At 36.7% G+C, this 21,577-nt stretch overlaps 1 protein-coding gene across 3 annotated transcripts in view; it reads left to right on the forward strand.

The window, feature by feature from the left end:
* Positions 1-21,577, forward strand: part of iglon5 (IgLON family member 5) — a 236,897-nt gene that overhangs the window by 141,514 nt on the left and 73,806 nt on the right. For all 3 annotated transcript variants that reach the window (XM_084088958.1, XM_084088959.1, XM_084088960.1), the window contains exons 2-3: positions 12,412-12,493; positions 16,550-16,782. In XM_084088958.1, coding sequence (XP_083945084.1) covers positions 12,412-12,493; positions 16,550-16,782 — 315 coding nt within the window. The remainder of the gene's footprint in view (positions 1-12,411; positions 12,494-16,549; positions 16,783-21,577) is intronic.

Genomic DNA, 21,577 nt, shown 5'->3' on the forward strand with positions numbered 1-21,577 from the left:
ACCGCGGGGCCTGGTCTCTTGGTGAGAGTGTGTGAGGTTTTCTGCAAGGCTAGAACAGTTTAACTACTGTATTGATCTCAGAGTGCTTTGGGGTTTGGGCTTTTATCCAAGATAGAAAGGGGGTAAAACTGACATGTCTTGCGGGACGTGGACCTGTGAGCTGCTTTGACAGATGCAAGGTTCGATGGTAAAGATCTTTGGAGTTTATCGAGCTGATGCGGTCTCTCTGCCTCGTGGTGGAGCTGTATATTGACGGATACGTGGAGAGGGAATTATGACCGGAGAATTGAGCAGTATGCAAGCATTATATGAACAGAAGACGAGAGCATGACCAAGACATGAACGTTAGGTAACAACAGTGGTCTAGTGAGTGTTTTATGAGTCACCGGTGTGTGATCAGTGTTTACTGTGCGGTGGGGTTCATGCACAATATAGCCTAGTAGGCTCCACGTCTAATCAATACAAAACTGTGTGTAAAATGAGGTACAAAACCCTTTAATCTGTTTGCAAACGAAGCCAAATCTGTATCTCATGACACCAGCTAAGTCAATACGCGATGTGAACTAAGTGGAATTAATGATCCGTTTAAACACTCCAACCTCTTTTGCATACTTGAAGTTCCTTTAGATTATTCATTAATTTTTTTAATTTATTATTATTCAGCATGGATGCATTAAATTGATCAAAAGTGACAAGAAAGTCTCTTATAATCTTACAAAAGATTACTATTACAAATAAATGCTGGTCTTTTGGACTCAAAGAATCTTGGAAAAAAATACAGTTTCCACAAAAATATGAAGCAGCTCAACTGTTTACAACATTGATAATGAACTAAAATGTTTCTTGAGCTGCAAATCATCATATTAGAATGATTTCTGAAGGATCATGTGACACTGAAGACTGGAGTAATGATGCTGAAAATTCAGCTTTGATCACAGGAATAAATTACATTTTACAATATATTCTCATAGATAACTTTTTTGTTTTTAATTGTAATAATATTTCACAATATTCCTATTTTTACTGTATTTTTGATCAAATAATTTACCATTTCACACAATAGCAAGCAATGTTATTATTTTGTTTTTCTTCGTTTCTGATGTCGCAATACATCATACTTTCATAAAATCATGTAACATACTCTACCTTGTCTGTGGACATCGCTATTTCCAAAGCCGGTGCTGGATAAACAAATAGCATGCGTGCGACGGTAAGCTAAATTATTTACGACAGCGGTAATGGACAATTCCGCTTCCAACCTGTAGGGGGACCGAAGAGGAAAAGGTCTTTAGTGTTGCTTTAAGCAGTCTAGTTGGCATTGGTAGTAACCAGGCCTGCTGGTCTTTTCAGTAAGGAAGTTCAAATCTTCTCTTTTCTCATGTGAAATACAGAGTGATTCATCTCAAGCTTGAGTAAACGGTGAGCAGGTGGTTGAAGTCAGTGCCGTCGCGCTGGTGTTGATGTGACAGGTGGCTAAAGGGCAGGTGGGAAGCGGCGATCTGAACTCGACGTGTTCGTATGAGGGCTTCACGCAGCCCGGCTGGAGTTAATGGGATCAGATGTGGAAAAACAGGATCTATCTGCCATTTAATGTTTAATCCTCTCCAGCCTCGGGCTCCAGCCATCTGATAATTCTTGGGCTGCCTCTTTTCATCAAGGTGTCAGAAGGAAGTGCCTCTGTAAATATTTAATTGGTTGCAGTGTGTTGCTCACTTCTCTTCTTCATCCACTGGCTCTCCTTCCTCAATGTTTTGTTGTAGTCTTTGGCTGCATGACTCTCCCATGCCATCTCATTGACTAGTGGTCAGCTGTGGTATTACAATCAAGTGGCTGCAGAAATTCACAAAATATTGAAACCGCTAATGTTTTATATTAAAAATGTATAATAAAATGAGATAAAGCACTTTTCATTTGTAAATGTATTTATTTTTAAATGCAATGTATGTATAACTATACATATCTATTTGAAAAACATTTCACTGGCTAATGGATAAACAGGCTGGCAAATGAGTTACTTTTTTAAACAAAAAACAAAACAAAAACATATCGTTATTATTAATGTTAAATCACCGATTCCAACCTAGTGTAACATTATAACTGGCAATCAGTGGAGAAAAAAAATATAATAATTTCTCCATACCTTTCCTCCCGAGACTGTTTTCACAGGTTATTGTCACACGTGTATTATTTCCTCCAGATCTTCAGCATTCGTGATGGTTTGGCTTTCAAAAGTTTCAGTGTTTATTTGATCATCAAGGGCAGCGAGCAATAGATGTGCAGTACAAAGGCATCGAGGCTCTCCGCTGTCGAACTCCAGCTCGCTTTTGTTAATAACTTTGCGCCAGAAGCAAGTGCAATTACAAACGAGAGCATGTAAAAGTCAAGGGGATACAAATCATGTTTGAATTAATGTCCCACAGGTCTCAGGGAATCAAGCCCCGAAGGCGAGGCGCCGAACGCAGCAAATGATGCATCTGTTTTAGGCCCAGTGAACAGTTAAAGGATGCTGAGGGTGTCTCTGGACATGGGAGAGACGCTTTAGGAAGACGTTTAACTTTGAAGGACAGAGCTAAAGAGAGCTTTGAGTTGTTGGACCAAGAGATGAAATGTAAGTGCTGTTGAATGAATGCCAGAGCTGCAACATGGTGTTAATGATCTGAAGAAAGAGCCGCTACAGTGAAAACTGCTTTTTCATGCTGTTTCGGCTCCTGCGGCTCCACGGTTCTTATAGTGTTGACAGTTTAATCTTGTTTTGGGTTTCAAATTCAGTTTAAATTGTTCATAAATTCTTATTTTGTATAGTAAAAAATTGCTTTAAAGATCACTTTGCTATCACTTTGCAATATGCATGAATTATCTTGTCAATAAATTCTTATTTTGCATTTTGTTTCAAAGTCGTAGAAAAAAAAAATGGGTGGAAAGCGTTGGAGTTCGGTGTAGAGTTCTCCCATACAAACCACAAATCAAATGCCTCGTGATTTAAACTAGTTTAAAGCCTGACGAAACAGCGCTGATATTCTCAACAACACTGATTCTGAAAACAGGAGAAACACTGAGCCACAACGAGACAGTTAGAAGGCTTTTCAATCCACAAATCACCAACATTTACCATGGATTTACTGTAGTAACGCTAACTGTAACTATGGGATTGTGGCAGAAATGTGGGATATTAATATCCAATTTAATTATAATATTAATGTAGACATTAATGGAATATAAATACAGTATTTTTGTTATTATGCTATAGCAGTTTTTGTGCATTTTTATTATACTGAATGTCTTTAGGCTACTTTTTTCCATAACAAATACCATAGAAACAATAGAGTTACTTTTTACCATCGTGGTGAGGTGCAATGCGTGGTTTTACCTGTGGTTAACATGATCCAAAGACCAAATGTGACCCTATAATAATGAGGATGTTACAATTTTGACAGATGTTTTCTGTTCTTGTTAATGAACATACATTTACATCTGCATCCAAACTCAAGCTACTGTGAGATGTGCATTTCTAAGAGACATAACATGTAATATTAGTGTGTAAGGTGTTTGGCAAGTGTTTGTCATGTTCTGATGATAAAAACCAATGTCTGGTTTCTACAACTTTCACTCAAGAGCAAAAATTTGCCTGTAAAACCTGAAAGAGTGGCTAATAAGCCAATATGTGCTCCTCTGCCGCCCTCTACTGGTTATAGTTATCGTATACTTATTTATTTTTAAATAAAAGTGTTTGTTTGCGACCAAGTGGTTTAGTTTTACAAATGGGGACAATCTTTGAAGGATGAACAAATAATGTTTTTGGTCATCACATTAAAAATTTGATAGAATTCAGAGATTTGAAGTGCTGGAAAAAGTGTGAAGTGAGTTGAACGTGATTCTTGAATTTCACTCTTAGAAGATTGTACGAACCCTGAAATGAATAGTGTAAAAACATTTTGATCAATTCTGCCACAATCCCATGGTTACAGTTAGCGTTACTACAATAAATCCATGGTGAATGTTGGTGATATGTGGACTGAAAAGCCTTCTTTAACTTGTTCATTCATGGCACATTGTTTCTCCTGGTTTTCACGGCTGTGTTTGACCTGGCCTGCGAGTAAACCTGTTTTAGGCTTGCGCTGCGCCGTCTATTATTGCTCCGAGCTGTCATGTAGTGTGGATTTATTCTGCTTTGTTTCATTTGTCGTTTCATGTTTCTCATAATGGCAGCACTTATCAGTTGTGCAACGTGATGGTGGCACCAGTGCGACCTCTAACAAAATTTTATTGCAGCGGCTGGAAAAAATGTCGCAAAATGCAACCATTTGGTCGCAGTCTGGAGCCCAGATGATGAACTGTCCAATGCTATATATTTTTTCACTGATTGGCTAATGGATATGGAAAAGCATTTGGCAAATGCAAATGCCTTTTAAAAGTTGCTAAATTTAAAGTTAAATTTAACTATATTTTTAAACATTAAATTAACACTTTTATATTATAACTATGTACATTTACACAGAATCAATGCAGAAATGTTGTCCTGTATGGGACACTTCTAACGCCGTCATAAACTGCTCTCTCTGCCTCTGATGCCACTTTTCCAGAAACTGCATCAAGGAGCAACTTTGATTCATGTGTTTTTTATGTCAGAGAGACTGCCACTCTCTGAGGCACTTTTACTTTGTACTGACTCTGTCACAGCTGTTCCACATGCTGTCTTTGGTCCGTAGGGATCTAGATTGAGTTGTGACAGATTTGAGATGGTGAAACTGTGATGTTGTGGATCCTATAGCACATCCATGATTGTTCCTGCAGCCCCTTTGCAGTGTTATGAGCCAATACATTATGGTTATCTGGCTATCTAGAGCGTTTTTACATTGTATTGCACATTTACATTTAGCAGACGCTTTTATCCAAAGCGACTTACATTGCATTTCAAGGTACACATTTACGTTCTTATCAGTTCTTGCTTTCCCTGGGAATCAAACCCATGACCTTGGCGTTGCAAGCGCCAACACTCTGCTGTTTGAGCTACAGGAAAATCACGGCATTTGGGATGTCTTGATCAAGTCTTTTGTGCCCCCAATCCGATACGAGTCATTGAATATGGATACTGAGTCCCGATACTGAGTCCCGATATTGAGTCCCGATCCAATACTTGTATTTTCCTAGTACTTGGTGCACACTTCAAGTACATTAAAAATCTAGATCAGGTCGGGTCATCCCTCCATGGCATGTATATTCACTCAGTACTGTACGTTTGCATAGATTTCTTAAGGGAATAGTTCTTCACCCATATGTCTTTGGCAATTGTAGATCTCAGACCAGATATTAAACTAATGAGATTTTAACATCATTAAAAAAAAAAGTAAAAAAAAAGTATTATGTACATGCCCTGTCTGTTTTGTTTTATTATCAGGTGCATTTCTCACTGCCCCCAAATTTTATTTTACTTTAGTAAGCAAACCCGGTGCATCATTTAATTTCAGCTGGGAACACCCTGGGAAAAGACCGATGTGGTTTTCACAACAGAGCGAAAATAGAATGGCGCACTTCATAATCAAGCGTATTTGTGCATACGGCATGGGAGTGTTGACCCAGCTAGAGATATAACACACCGAGCTGGGGAGCAGAACCGGCCAGGTATTAAAATCTGAGGCGCCAATTGAGCTGTGAAGATAAGAATTGAAAAGGGAATTGGGAATAACCCCCTCTGTTTCTATATCCATTCCCATAATGCACTGGGACTTTACCTTGTGCATGCATCATCCGCTTGATGCAAAGTATTACAAGAAATGGAAATGAGTAAAAATGAGGTGATTTTTAAACTGAATTGCCCTTAATGCTTTAAGTTTAAAGGGGTCATTAACTGCAAATATTACTTAATTTTAAAATTATGTCTGAGGTCCACTTATAATGTTATCAAAATTTTGACATATAAAAACATCCTGATTTATAAGTAATAGGCTATTTTATATCCTTTTTTTGACCCTTTCTGTGAAACACACTAAAGGATGGATACCCGACCCGAGCCCGACGGTACCCGACGGGTACATAGAAATGATGTTCTGGTTCGTTTTGGGCTCAACTAACCTAAACTTTGATGGATGGATTATGTAAATAGATCCCATGTTGCAGTTTAGTAGCCTATACAGTTTTCGAGGAAAATAGTAAGAGTGATTTTCATTTCAATAAGCTGCATTTGTGTTACGTTAATGTTACTTCGCTAGGGACACTCGTGTTGATTTGAATTTCATTAAGAGACCTACATCCACAGAACCTCTTGTGTGAATTTTTTGGATTTTGTTCTGTTAGCTTGGGCCATTTTTGGTAGGCCTATCCCACTGCGCAATGTGACGTCGGAGTGACGTCTTTTCTATGTAATTTTTGGACGTCCAATTTCAGTCCACTGAAGGGGTTGCTTTGTAACGCCAGGCAATGTCTTTTTCCGACGTCTACCGCACGTCTAATGGTGACGTCCGTGGGATCTCCGTGTAAGGGTTATTTATAGTCCAAATGTGGTCGTTTGTGGGCGTCTTTTTAACATCAAATTTAGACTCATTTTAGACGTTTCAAAAGGGTGGAGGACATGTTTTTTGTACCATGTATTTACATTTACGCATTTGGCAGAAGCTTTTATCCAAAGTGACTTACATTGCATTACACATTTACATTCCTATCAGTTCTTGCTTTCTCTGGGAATCGAACCCATGATCTTAGCGTTGCAAGTGCCAACACTCTGCTGTTTGAGCTACAGCATCACACCTTAGTATGCGTCTCCAGTTATCACCTGATGCTGAGACAGTCAAATGGATTATAAATAAAAATAATTATAAAAAAAAAAAAAAGAAAAAATCAAATAATTATAAATAATCTGTATTCATATGTATTAATCATGTTGATAACAACAATGTTGATATTTGTATATAAAAAAAATTACATATTAATCATGTAAATTTCCTGCACCTGTCATAGACGTCCAAATGACGTCCAAAAAAATTACCCAGTTCAAAGGTCCAATGTTGAACGTCAATATGACGTCCTAGTTGGGTCATGGTTGGACGTCCAAATAGTGGACGTAGTTTGGACGTCGAATAGATGTCCAGAATTGATCATGGAACGGACCCTTAATATATACATGATCTTCATGTCTATCCGACGTCCAATGTTTAGTGGGATGTTAATTTAATTTCAGTTGGCTATATGATTGGGACTCTGGTGCACGCCTGTGTTAACGTGTTCTTGTTGCCCCGTATGCGCTCATCCGTTGACATTTCAGAATGCCTTAATAAAATACAATTTTAAAAATAAAAAAGTTGCTTAATAAAAGCGGGCTTTCCACACAAACAAACATACATGTGTCATTAGTATGATAAAAACATTTTTTATTTTAACTGTATCGGGCTCGGACATAAATATCTTAATGCCTGTCGGGCTCGGGTCGGGCTCGGACAGAAAAATCTAAAAAACAAAAAAATTTAAAAACAAAAACTCTAAAACACACAGGTTTTGATACCTGTAGGTGTGCCACATTCAAGACTTGAAAGTAAACGCCCACTGCTATGATTGGGTAACAGTTTTGCATATTAAAATGTACAGTAACAGACAAAGCAATAGTGACACATGGTAAATAAAAACTAAAAAAACACTGTTACTCACACTTGTGTGTTGTGACATTACTGTTGGATCAAATATAGTTGGCACTGCCTTCTCTCTGACCATGTCTCTGTGGTTTTGTTGCTGGAGGAATCCTGTGTTTGCTTCTGTCTCATATTTACTGCTACATGACATGCACAAATCAGGTGTTGATCTTCACCTATAGAGGCAGACTTTCGTCACACTATGATGCAATAATGTGGCAAAATCCGAAACGAGTTGTTTTCTGAGCTTGGTTTCAATAAAACCTGTTTTTTTGACAAACAAGGAAGTTTTGAGATCTGGAACTTACAAAATATTTGTATTGTACATTAACCTTTTATATATGTCAAAAGATCAAGGAAAACTGGCCTCTTTAATTCTTGATTCATTGAACTGTGCTGTTATTTGTCAGGATGTCTAGAAAGGCTTTTCAGAGAGTAGGAGGAAAATGCGTCCTGCATCCTGACTGCCCTGAAGTGCATAGCAACTACATTTGCTTTAAAGCCAGAGAATTTCAGGGATGTTCACAATGCAATACTTGCATGCTGATAACATCATACTGCACAGTGTATGATATGCATTGCCTGCTGTTTATAAAAAAATATACAGTGGAAAACGTAGTGTGCTACATTGTTGCCACATGACCTCATTGAGTTAAATGCCTTATTTTAGTTGTCCTGTCATCTTGGAAATAAAAAAAGCTTGCTTATTTTGCTCAAGATAAGGATTTATTAATAAGTCCACATGCCATGCAAACAAGAAACTATGCAACAGATCGAGAGCTGTCAATGGTTTCGGGAAACACTGACTCGTTGAACTATGCTGATAACGACGAAACATACGACCATAGTGGCTAACAATGTTTTCGGGAAACACACCTCTGTTTAGTTCCTGTCTCTGTGAAGCCCCTCTTTCTGAAAAGCACACTGTGCTCTGATTGGTCGGCTGGAGCAGTGTGCTGTGATTGGCCGAGCGTGTTTGGGAAATGTCCCGCCCCTTACCATAACCGCCAGTTTCAACACACTACTCACTAACTCAACCAGGCCTTACCATAACCGGACGGGGGCATGAATTATTTAAATGAGGAATATTGTGACATGTTTGTTCCCGGATGAAACTCAAGACTACAATGGAGGCGTTTCAGGGAGTTCAGAAACACTGACACTAATGTAGAGAATAACTCCCGCTGGAGGGACTTTGCAGAGCTTTTTCATGCTCAAACAGCAACATCGCACACTAAAGAAAGATGAACATGGAAAAAAGCATCATAACGACCCCTTTAAAAATGCTGCTGACTAATTCAGCACTCTGGAAATGGAAACTCACGTTGGATCTGTTGCACTGTAGGAAATAGCAGTGTACATTAGTGTATATAATCTTTTTCTTTTTTTTTTTTTCATTTATAAGCAGCCAGAGATATTATCTTTGATTAATCTTGTTTGCATTAATGTAATGCAAAGTGTGTCTTAAGCCCAAAATCTCCATCAGCATTCGTCTTTGCTGGTATTTTATTTTTACTCGATTGGCAAAGGAGGATTTAGAAAAGCAATTTAAAATTTGCATTTAAAATTGTTTCATTGTTGCAATTAACTTTATCTTTATATATTAATATATATTTTTTAATTTGTTTATAACTGTCTGTGTCTGTTTAAAAAGCACTGTACATTTACATTTTTATTTTATTTTTTCCGTTTTTTGAATACATTGATAATTGATTAATTTTATTTTTTTAAGTGCCACTCCTAGGCTGTTTGAAATAGCATACTAATATTCTTCTCTCATATAGTACATGCATAGATGTCTATATGCATAGACATAGTGCAATACATAACTCATGCAATACACTTAACTAACCCTCCATTTCTAATGTGATGTATAAAATGCAAGTATTAACCACCATTTTTAACTCTAACAGATAAAGTGGGTATTAAAGCATCTTGTGAATGCAGAAATAATTCTAGCTCATATATGCATACACACATGCACAGACTTGCGCTTTCTTTAAAAAGAATGATTAATAATGAAAATAATGAAAGATGATTAAGCAATTACTCTGATTTAAATCAGTCTGTGCCCTTGTGCGCCGCAAGTCGAGAAAACTTAATTTAGCAATGTCATTGCTGGTCACTTCAGCGGATAATGCAAAGCAGCTTTATGCAATTTGTGTACGATACCATGACGTGCATGACAATGCAACCACGCTTCTTTTCATTACTCTGAGCAATTTGGGACGCCTCCGCCGTGGCTCCCTCTCAAATTAAAAAAGCCCAGCGTTTGGCCATCACATGCCGCTCTGCTTAAAATCCACCGTCTCCTTTTGTCTTCCTCTACTCTCTCCAATCACACTTGGCAAGCTGTCGGTTCACTGGCTTCGCATGCACGTTAAACACCAAGACCTTCCGGGTGCTTCTTAACTCTTGACTGCACTTGTCTCGTATATTAAACCTCGAAGGCAGGATGACCAAATATTGTCCGGCAGATATGAAGGACAGTGGCTGTTATGATGGGGATTATGAGCAGAGCTGGAAGACGCTGGAGCCATATTCGATGGAGCCACGCCGGGAGAGAGAGGCCTCTGTCCCGATAGTACGCTAATCTCTATTTGCAGAGGAAATTGGAACGTATTTTGCACACTGAATAGATAAGAACAAGAATGGCGTTTGAAAACTAAAAAGGAATTTGACGTTGTTTTTGCCACCTGCAAACAGCCCGAGCAAATTCACATTTCCTCTGATGTCCTGCTCGGTTCGCATCACAGTATGATTTCTGTGTGTAGTTTTATTTGTGCATATGAAAACACTTGTGTGTGTGTGTTTGTGCACGAGTGTGTGTGTATGTGTATGTTCCCATCGTCTACCAAATGCATACAAATGCAAACACTTATGATAGATCATTTCTCATTTACCGTAAATAAACTCGCAGTTGTGAGATATAAAGACACCCTGTGAGATATTAATTGGTAATTATGAGAAATAAAGTGGCAGTTGTGAGGTATAAAGTTACAGCTATGGGAAATAGTCACAACTGTGAGATGTGAAGTCCTGTAGCTGACACATACCATGATAAATCACCTGAAATGTATTAAGTTTGCTTATGATCGTCACATAAGTATGGAAGCTTGTTTCCACCACAGCATAAAACAATTAAAAAATATAATTCTTATATTTCTTTTCCAATTGCAAGTTTACAGTATAGGTATGTCTCACAATTCTGGAAAAAAAAGTCAGAATTGTGAGATAAAAAGTCACAATTGCTTTTCTTTTATTCAGTGGCTGAAACAAGCTTCCTTGCATAAGTGTTGCTATTTTCTAAAAAAAATTATATTTTTTTGCTATTTTTTATTGAAATAAAGCTGAAACAATATACGAAGTTCCTAAACGTAAGTTAGGGAGGTGCGAGCCCATCTAATCTTTCAATCAACAGCCAGAGTATATAAGCAGCCGCTTACCTCTCTGTAGCATCCGCTGTTCCAGCATCCCTCCACCTCCCCAGCTCCACCTTCATCTTACGTACCTTTGCGCTTCGTAATCATATCCTACATTTAGCCATTGTGCGGGGTATATCAGAGCTTGAGTTGAAGCTGCTTCATCAAGCCCCTCATCAGTGGACAGCAAGCCAAATAAGTTAATATATATCTTAAAGATTGTATGGGCAAACAAACTCGTTATATGTTAGATTAAAAACTTAAAGGTGCTCTAAGTGATGTTGGGTGACGTCACTTCTTGTTGACGTTCGAAGTATTGTCAAACAAAACGGAGGCTAGCTCGACCCTCCCTCCTCCTCATCCACGCACTAACCCCCCAAACCCCACCCCCAAATCATTCTTGTCGGTTATTGGCTGGAACAGTTTGTTATGTTTCGTGGTCCAGGCTGGGCCAGTTTGTTTTTGTTGCCGTTTGTGGAGCCTGTGGTGTCTACAGAGATCGTGTTTTTTACAGTGTGTTCAGGGGACAGGCAGCTAGCGGATAGTGAGGAGATGTTTGCCCAAAAATGTTTTGACATTGCTTAGAGCACCTTTAAGTTAGAAATTCTGCCTTGGCAACTAACTGAAATAAAATAAGTTGAAGTTCTAAAATTACTAAAACTAACGCTGAAGAGAAATGCAAAAAAAAAAAAAAAAAAAGACAAAAAATTTAAATTTGAATGAAAACTGAAAATATAAAAAATAAAAGCATTTGGCCGGAATAGTAGCACACTATTCTCTATTTGCCGAGGAAATTGAAGCATATTTTGCAAAACCTGAATAGATAAGAACAGGAATGTCATTTGAAAACTAAAAAGGATTTGGTGCCACCTGCAAACAGCCCGAGCAAATTCACATTTCCTCTGATGTCCTGCTCGGTTCGCATCCCAGTATGATTTCTGTGTGTAGTCTTATTTGTGCATATGAAAACGCACGTGTATGTGTTTGTACACAAGTGACAGCGAGTGTGTGTGAGTGTGTGCACGTTCCCATTGCAACGGCGGTCCCTTCATTTCACGCTCCGCCGCGTGTGTGCGGATCCTCTTCCCCGGGCTCATTATCAGGTCTGTTCGACGAGAGCACACGGGCCACAACCCAATCATTATTCAAGCCCGCTGACGGTCAGCGCCGACGGCTCCATGCTGTCGTTTTACGCTCTTATTATTCTCTCCTCACAAATAACTAAGCAAAATCACAAAAACAAATCCTGCCTGATCAGGATCAATGAGGTACTCAGTACCCGCCATGCCGCCCGGGGACTCGGGATCGAGTGGACCTTCTGCTGTTGAATAACTGCTGTTTGCTCACTGTCTCTCCTCTGGTTTCTTTGGCAGGACCCACCGGTGCTCAGGCGGCCGAGTTCGGACACTTGCCCGACAACATTACCGTGCTGGAGGGAGAAAGCGTCATTTTGAGGTGACTTCACAACACACCTGCATCCTTGTGTGTTAAATGGTTTTAAAACACTGTCTAGGGCTGCATGATTAACCGAAATAAAATCAAAACTGATGTGATTATCAAATCGCAAATGTTGTTAAGGGAATATTTCACCCAAAAATTAAAATTCTGCCATCATTTATTCGCCCTCATGTTGTTCCAAACCTGTAGGCCTATGAGTTTCTTTCTTCTGCTGAACACAAAGGAAGATATTTTGATGTATGTCGGTAATCAGAGAGTTGACTGTAGCCATTGACTTCCATGTAGTGTTTTTTTTTTTTCTTTTCTTTTTTTCTACAATGTAAGTCAATTTGGTCCATCAAATGTCTGGTTAACCACATTCTTCAAAATATCTTCCTTTGTGTTCAGCAGAAGACAGAAACTCATACAGGTTTGAAACTTGAGGGTGAGTAAATGATGACAGAATTTTCTTTTTTTAAGTGAACTATCCCTTTAAATCAATCGCTTATCACATGCATTTGATGGTTTTCATGTGATTTCACTTTCCTCCATTGACCGCCAGTCATTTTTACCAGGTTTGTACTAATGTAGTAAGACAGTGATGTTAAAAGAACAAATTCAATAAACACCTTATTAATGATGCATACAGGCAAGCAGAAGAACCCATAATATAAATGCTACACACAGTTTCTCTTTCAGCGTTTTCCCATAGGAAACCATTATAAAGAAAACGCTTAACCATTTAGCGAGTTGGATTCATATTCTGAGCTCATCTGTTCGCCTGTATATAGTATGCATCATCAATAAGGTTATACAGAATTTGGTCTTTTAATTTCACTGTTTTATCACATAAAGGCCCAATATATATATATATATTGCTGTCACTGGGACAGTACCCTTCAAAAGGGTTCTATATACCATTTAGGTACTAATATGTACACTTTTGGTACCAATATGTACCTTTGAGGGACTAATATGCACTCTTTAGGTACAGGTGTAAGTTTTGAAAAGGTACCGCCACAGTGACAGCTTTTGTACATTTTTTTCTGAGAGTGTATATATATATATACACAGTATGTTCATATTGCCCAGCTCAGGTTTTATCATACTCACGTGCCGGAAGGGTGCATTTTTTAACACTTTAATTTCACTCTCTCTAGTTTTGTTGTTAGTCAGTTTCCAGGCATAAATGACTTGGTTTCAGTCTATCAGCCAGCAATTGAACTCCTGAACCTGCTGTCAGGGGTTCATGTTCTCAAAAGCACCATATTATTATTCCACACAACTACACTGGGAATGGGAATTGATGTGATATCACAGTTTGATACGCTGAAAGCTGACATGAATGTGAGTGATATTTAAGCCTTAAATGTGTCATGATTTTTCCATTATAAGAGCAGAGCAAAGCAGTGACATCTAGAGGTGAACTGTGGTTACTGCATGTGGCCGGACCAATGGCATTACAGTGTGTGGTCTGATTCAAGAGTGGTGTCAGACTGTCAGTTATTAATGGCATTTTGTTTATTATGGCATCTTCAGCGTTGCTCCCCACATCTGCTTCTAGAACACTGGTGATATTTCATGCAAATAATTGACCAAGCTCAGAATTGCATTTTTTGTGTTATTTACAAATGCCAGCAGGCAAAGGATAAGATTATGAGCACTGAACTGAATGTGTTTTGACAGACTTTATTCCAGACTCTGAGCGGCAGTGTTTGTAATTTCAGAACTGTCAGTCATATCACTGTCAGTTTTTGCCAGTTTGTTGTATAAAGAAGCTTTCGGACTTCTCAGGACTAAAATACTTGAATGCAAGCTTTACTGTCCAATAAACAATCTGGTGATTTGGTGCAAATGGTGCTGATGATGCTCTCATAGATTCCCAGTGTCCAGACGGGACGCAGAACGACGTGTTTAGAGCTATTTGACCAATGAACATTGATCTTTGCATCACTGAAATCAATGTATTTATAGACCCCGTTGAAGCCGGTCGTGCGTTTACTGACTTCAGCGGATATATTCAGTTAGAGAACAGATGAAGTCTCTGAATGAGTTGTGGAAGAGTGCTGTGATATTTTACAATTTTTCACACATTTTTTGAAAGGGATCTAGAACGATATTTAACCCTCTGTTGCGTGCATTGTGGGGAAAAACTTAGATTTTTATGGGAAATAAAATCTGATTGAGTTTTAATGCATAAGAAAAGCTATATTTGAATTGAGAGGACTTTAAAAAAAAAAGTAAAGTAAATGCTGATAATAATTAATATTGATAAATGGATAATTAAAAAAAATATATATATATAAAGAAAAAACTTGATAGGCAATATTTATTTAAAAACAATAATTTAGGAGAGAGTGCTGTGTGATATATTTGACACTTTTTCAATAAATTATTGAAACCTAAATGATATTCAGCCATCTGTTGCCTGCATTATTATTATTTTTTTAAATCGTTTAAAAATGTTTGATTCCATTTTCATGCATAAGAAATGCAATATTTGAATGAGGAGAACTTTAAAAAAAAAAAGTAAAAAAAAGTAAAGTAATACTGAATAAAATAATTACTATGGATAAATGGATCATTTAAAAATATATACAAATACAAATGTTACAATAATATATTTAAAAAAAAAACATGATAACTGCAATATTCTTCAACAAACATATTAATTTAGGAGAGAGCGCTATGTGATATTTTTACACATTTTTTTAAAAACTAAATTATTTAAAAGTGTCTAGAATGATATCTAACCCATCTTGAATATCAGAATATGTTTGATTCAGTTTTCATGCATAAGAAAAGTTATTTTGGGGAATTGGGAGGACTTTTTTAATGTAAAGTAAATACTGACCAATAATTAATATGGATAAATGGATCATTTAAAAATATAAATAATTAAATATATATATATATATATATATATATATATATATATATATATATATATATATATATATATATAATTTAAAAATCTAAATAATAATAATAAAAAAAATCTAAATAAAAACATGATAACTGCAATATTCTTCAACAAACATATTAATTTAGGAGAGTGTGTTGTGTGATATTTTTTACTTTTTGCACTAAATTGTTTAAAAGTAGAATGAAATGTAACACTCTTGCATGAATTATGAAAAAACAAAAAATGTTTGATTTACTTTTTAAAGTTATATTTGGGAACTGGGAGGACTTTCAGTAAAGAAATACCGAAAAATAATTAACATGGATAAATGGATAATTAATTTTCTTTTTTTAAATGTAAATAAAAACACATAACTGCTATATTCTCTATAGTGGCTGAATCCGTATCCGTTCCACTCCCACACAATGCTGCTTCAAGCCTACACACATATTCCTCACGACAAATACTTCATATGACTAAATGCTTTTAAAATGGGGTTTACTCACTAACAAACGTGAATCATATTCTGGATGAAGGAATAAAGCTTTAGTGAGGGCTCAAATGCATCCTCCGCATGGAGAACAGAGCCAGATAAAGACTTTTCACTGCCAGTGTGACAAAGTAAAGCTTTCTGTTGGTTTATTCAAAATCCTCCCTTCAATATTAACCATTTTATTGCCATCTTATGTGCTCGCAAAGTGAATAAAACACGTGTTCCCCTTAGGCATGATGCAGTAGAGGGTTAATGTGTGTGTATCGATTATTTGTGCATATATAAACATCACACCACTTTTTCCGAAGCTCCGCTGTTCTGGCGGAGTCACGGCGTGTGTTTTCTGGCGCTGTGCAGTGTTAAAGCAATCACCACTGGTCTGATTAGTCAGCTTAATGATCTAGTTAATGACCCGGACCTTATGAGCGAGTTGTAACGATTATGAAAGAAAGTTTCATGCAGAGTTTCATGCTAGTGCTCATTCAATGACATCACAGTAATTGGCCATGGAACTTAGTCTGTAGACGCCATATTTTATTGAAAACGAGGCATTGAGGAGGCGGAGACGTACAGTTCAGAAATTGTGCGCACAATAAATGTCATTTGCCTCACAGCCTTGTTTTTATTCACTTCAAGTGAGTCAATTCTGTCCTTTTCAATCTCCTCTCTTTCTTAGATGCAAGATAGATGAGGAGGTCACTCACAAGGCATGGTTGAACCGCTCCAACATCTTATTCACGGGCACAGATAAGTGGTCCCTGGACTCCCGCGTCTCCCTGGTGAACAACAACAACAGCGACTTCTCCATTAAGATAGAGAGAGTGATGGTGGCAGACGAGGGACCCTACACATGCAGCTTCCAGGCCAGGAACCAGCCTCGAACGGCCCACGTCTACCTCATCGTTCAGGGTACGTTGATCGGGGCGCCGCTTACAGGAATGACCCTGTAAGTTCGATTAAACCATCAAAATATGGGGGAAATATTTTTGAAAAATTTTAAATATGAGGGAAAAACAAAACACTGAACTTGGTTGAGGTATGTATCTGACAAAATAACTTGGGAAAACTACAGCTACATGTTTACTGTGCAAAAGATGCATAGAAAAACAAAAAGCTCACCGGAAAATGAATACAACACAATCAGTTATTAATATTTCGTCGTTTCTACCTAACCAAAAATTATGTCGGCAAAATTTGACGTGTCATTGCGTTATCACAAATTGACTCCAAGCATAACTACGCAATATGCTTACAATTTATTTATTTTTTTAATCATATTTAATTTGACTAAAGGGTTTCTTCTTCAAAAATGCATATTTTTGCCTCACTTTTGGCCAGAGCTGTATGTGTCAATGAACACAAAAAAAAATGCACAAATATGAATGGTTTCTAAAACGGTTTCAGAAAATGTGTGTACATTTAGTGATCAGTGTTCCTATGGAAGTCTGTAGAAATAAAAAAAGATTCAAACTTTATATCTCACAGTTCTGACTTAACTTAGGTTGAATTAATCACACTTTAATCACTGACATTATAGTACTTTACAGTATATCACACAATGCAAATTTAAATCTCACAATGTAACATTATATCTTTAAATATCGACACTGTATCTAAACTATACAATTTAAAAGTTTGGGGTCAGTACGTTTCTTTTTATGTTATGAATGAAGTCTCTTCTGCGTAGCAAGGCTGTGTTAATTTGATCAAAAATACAGTATAATTGTGAAATGTTATTAGAATTTAAAAGAACAGTTTTCTATGTGAATATATAGTAAAGTGTAATTTATTCCTGTGATCAAAGCTGGATTTTCAGCATCATTACTCCAGTCTTCAGTGTCGCATGATCCTTCAGAAATCACTCTAATATGATTATTTTCTGCTCAAGAAACATTTATGATTATTATCAGTGTTGAAAACAGTCATATATTTCTGGAAACTGATTTTTATTTTTTATTTTTCATGATTCTTTAATGAATAGAACATGACATATGAATATTTTTGTAACATCAGTCATTTAGCTGATGCTTTTGTCCAAAGCCACTTACAAATGAGGAGAACAATAGAAGCAGTCGAACCAACAAAAGAGCAACAGTACCCAGTACACGTTACATATATATATATAAAACATAGATCAATTTAATGCATCCTCACTAAATAAAAGTATTAATTTATTTTAAAAAAAAAAAATGTTTTAACTTTCTGACCACAAACTTTTGAACAATTCACAGCTGCAAAAAAAAAATACAAATTGTGAGATATAAAGTCTTACTTTTACAATTACTTTTACATTTTTCTTTTTATTCTGGGCCTCCATAGATTTCTGTCCATCCAAAAGAAAAACAATACAAATGATGCCTGAGACTTGCATTAGAGCAGACCCTTCTCCTTGTGGATATCTAGTTCTTTTGCTTCTATGAGTTTCAAACAAACAAACAAACAAACAAACAAACAAACAAACAAACACCTTCCAAAGAGTGTGTGCCAGTAACCAGCATAACTGACACATCCAGTGGCTATTTCTTCCCTGAAAATGCTTATTTATTTTATTGATCAATATGCATAGACTGAACAGACTGTCGGTGTGCCATCGAAGCTACGAATGGTTTACTTTCAGTTATCTCTGCGCATTAAAGTTGATGAGTTTAACATCAATTTTAACATCAAAAGCTAATTTCTGATTCAAGTGCTTCTCTTCCTTTATATCATTCCAAACCCATTTGATTTTATTTCTGCTGTGAAACATAAAAGAAGCAATTCCTTTAACTCTTTCCCCACCAGCCAGTGGCAGCGTTTTCCAGCGTATTCACAAAACGCTCATGGCGGCCAGAATATTTTGTTGTATGAATATATAATCCGTCAATATATCAAAGGAAAGAACAGAGCCTCTGCTCATTTTATTCCAGCTTCATTCATTCCTTATCAAACGTGAATGTGGGTAAGTTTCTGAAAACACTTCGATCAAGAAGCTGAGAATATCGCAAGACTTCAGCCGGATTGGATTTGGAAGGATGATCATAACATGGCATGACATAAAATCAACATTGTTGATCATAACATCAACAAATTTTGATGTATTTGCTGTTGAATGTGTGTGATCACGTTATCTTTCCACGGAAACATCGCCTGCGTCTAAAATCACACACTCTTTTCATTAATTAGAGGAGAGCGGGGCACAACCTAATGCGGGGCTCGTTGTAACACACTTGTTTTAAATACTTACACACATGCTAGCATGACGAAACTTTGTGTATTTACTAGTTATGCCATATCAACACTATACTGAGAAGAAATTGCGCCAAAATTCAGAAATCTTTGGAAGAAATCACTGAACATTTATTTAACCATAGCCAAAGTAAATGTCTTACTTGTGTTAATTTTTCATCTCGATTTTTGGTGTTTATTTAAAATTAGACAAATCTGATATTTTTTAATCTTATATCTGTTATTTAACAGTTGAGACAGTTCTTTAATGCTGATCTAACCAGAAAAAGACACTAGCTGGGTTTAAAGCCCAGTTGCGCAGGCGGGGCATGTTGTCACACTGCGTTACAATGAAGCCCCTATTAGAACTACGCCATTCTATTCTTTAATTGTATTAATTCTATTGAGAAAACATGAGAAAAAGGTGAATAAAGACTGAGAGTCAATGTTCAGCAATTATTCATTATTATTATGTTTTGAACTATGTTGTTAGCTGTGTTTTCCGGTGTGTTCGTTGTCAAACTCAAAAATTATTTTATTTTTAATTATTAAAAAATGGCATTATTTTATATGAAAAAGTTAATAATTGTATTTTATTGAGAAAATATTTTAGTTTGTCTTGTAATTTTTTTTTATTTTATTAGATCAGATAGCATTTTAATCTGTCACATGCTCATGTTACAATGTGCCCCACCTATTCGGCATGTTGTCACATTTAACTTCCACTCTTTCAGGGTAAATCAAGAAAAAAGTAAACACTGTATTAATAAAACAAAACCACATAATTGTGTGACATGTGGGAAATTAATGTGAAAAAAAAAATATATATATACTCTGAACCCAAAGTAGATTTACACAAACTGAGAAAGTCAAAAAGTGTTAGTTTGTGCCCTGCTCTCCACTACTTTGTTAGTGCTAAAAAAGTATGTTCTATATAATATAAATGTGTGCATTATTAATGTAATCTGGACGTATGACATCCGCCATGTTGTCATTATCATGTGATCTACCAGCGTCAGTTGCATCACTTCACTGTCATTCATAAATCCTCTCCTTTGGCCTTATGGGATAGTAAAGTGTCCATCATATGCACATGAGTAGCCTACTGTGAATTTGGGCATACTTCTTTTTTCCCATGGTGTTTTTCGCCTACTATATAGTGCGATTTCCAATGCAACCATTTTCTATCCACTCCGTCTCTGACTGATTTATGCAGATCTTTTTCATCACTTGTTTTTCGATCCGGAGATGCTGTACTATTTCGGAAGATGTGCAATAGCGCCCCCTACCATATAACAGTGAAACCACGGATTGCCAGAAAAAGTTGTCAATTGCTGGGAAGCGTTGTGTCATAAATGATGGAAAATCTCATCAGTGGCGGGGAAACAGTTAATGGCAGTACCAAGAAGACCAGAGGGCTTGACACAGATGTAATGAGCATCGGAGGGGTGGTTATGCTCAGTAATCTTTAGCCTGACCGGCTGTGAGAGGCGGGAACGGGTTGTGCCGACTGTCACGTCAACAGCAACATGAGTAAGAGTTCCAGCGATCCTGACTGACGTGATTTATTGGCAGCAGACCCTTCCTCTGATGGATTGCTTGCATCCCTCCCTTTCCTTCAACCCCAACCCAACCCCGCCGGCGGGAAGTTGTCAATTGTTATGTATATCACACCATGCATGGTGCGTTTTCCTGTTGCACAAGATTGAAAATATCAAAGAAGGGCTGCACGATATTGGAGTTTTTTCTGCAATATATAGCTATATTAAAAATAGCTCTATTTGGAAAGAATGAATCATTCTAGAATGTTTGGGGTGATTTTGTTGGGGAGTGAATATATGGATTGTTTCTGCCATGGAAACCAAAATTAGAATAGTAACGGCGACTATTTAAAGTCATAATTGTGAGCCATAAACTCGTAATTGAAAACGAGAGAAAAAAGTCAGAATTGTGAGTTGCAACTTCCTAAAAAGTTTAAAAATATATACATTTTTCAAGTGTGAAATCCTTTTAAGGATGAATAATTTGTCAAAAACTTGAAAAATGTGTGTGTGTTCATAATTGACCCTCCTTTTTACAAGGACCTACTCAAACCATAAAGTGAAATGAGTTTATTTATTTTTTTGTTTCACACTGTTTTTGATCAATTCAGTATGACTATAAAATTATTATTATTATGATGATTTTATTGTAATAATTATTATTAAATAAATTAAATTAAATAATAATATATAGTAATAGTAATAAAGTAAAATTTATAGTAATAACACTATTTTACTGTAAACTAAAAATAGAATTAGTCACACTTTATCGAATAGGGTCCAATTCTCAATATTAACTACAACTTTTGCCTCAATAAACTCCTAATTACTGCTTATTAATAGTTAATAAGGTAGTTTAGGTAGGATTAAGGGATGTAGAATATGGTCATGCAAAATAAGGCAATATCCTAGTAATATAATAAGCAACTAGTCAATAGTGAGAATTGGACCCTAAACTA

This window comes from Abramis brama (assembly GCF_963993115.1).
Source record: "Abramis brama genome assembly, chromosome: 17".
NCBI lineage: Eukaryota > Metazoa > Chordata > Actinopteri > Cypriniformes > Leuciscidae > Abramis > Abramis brama.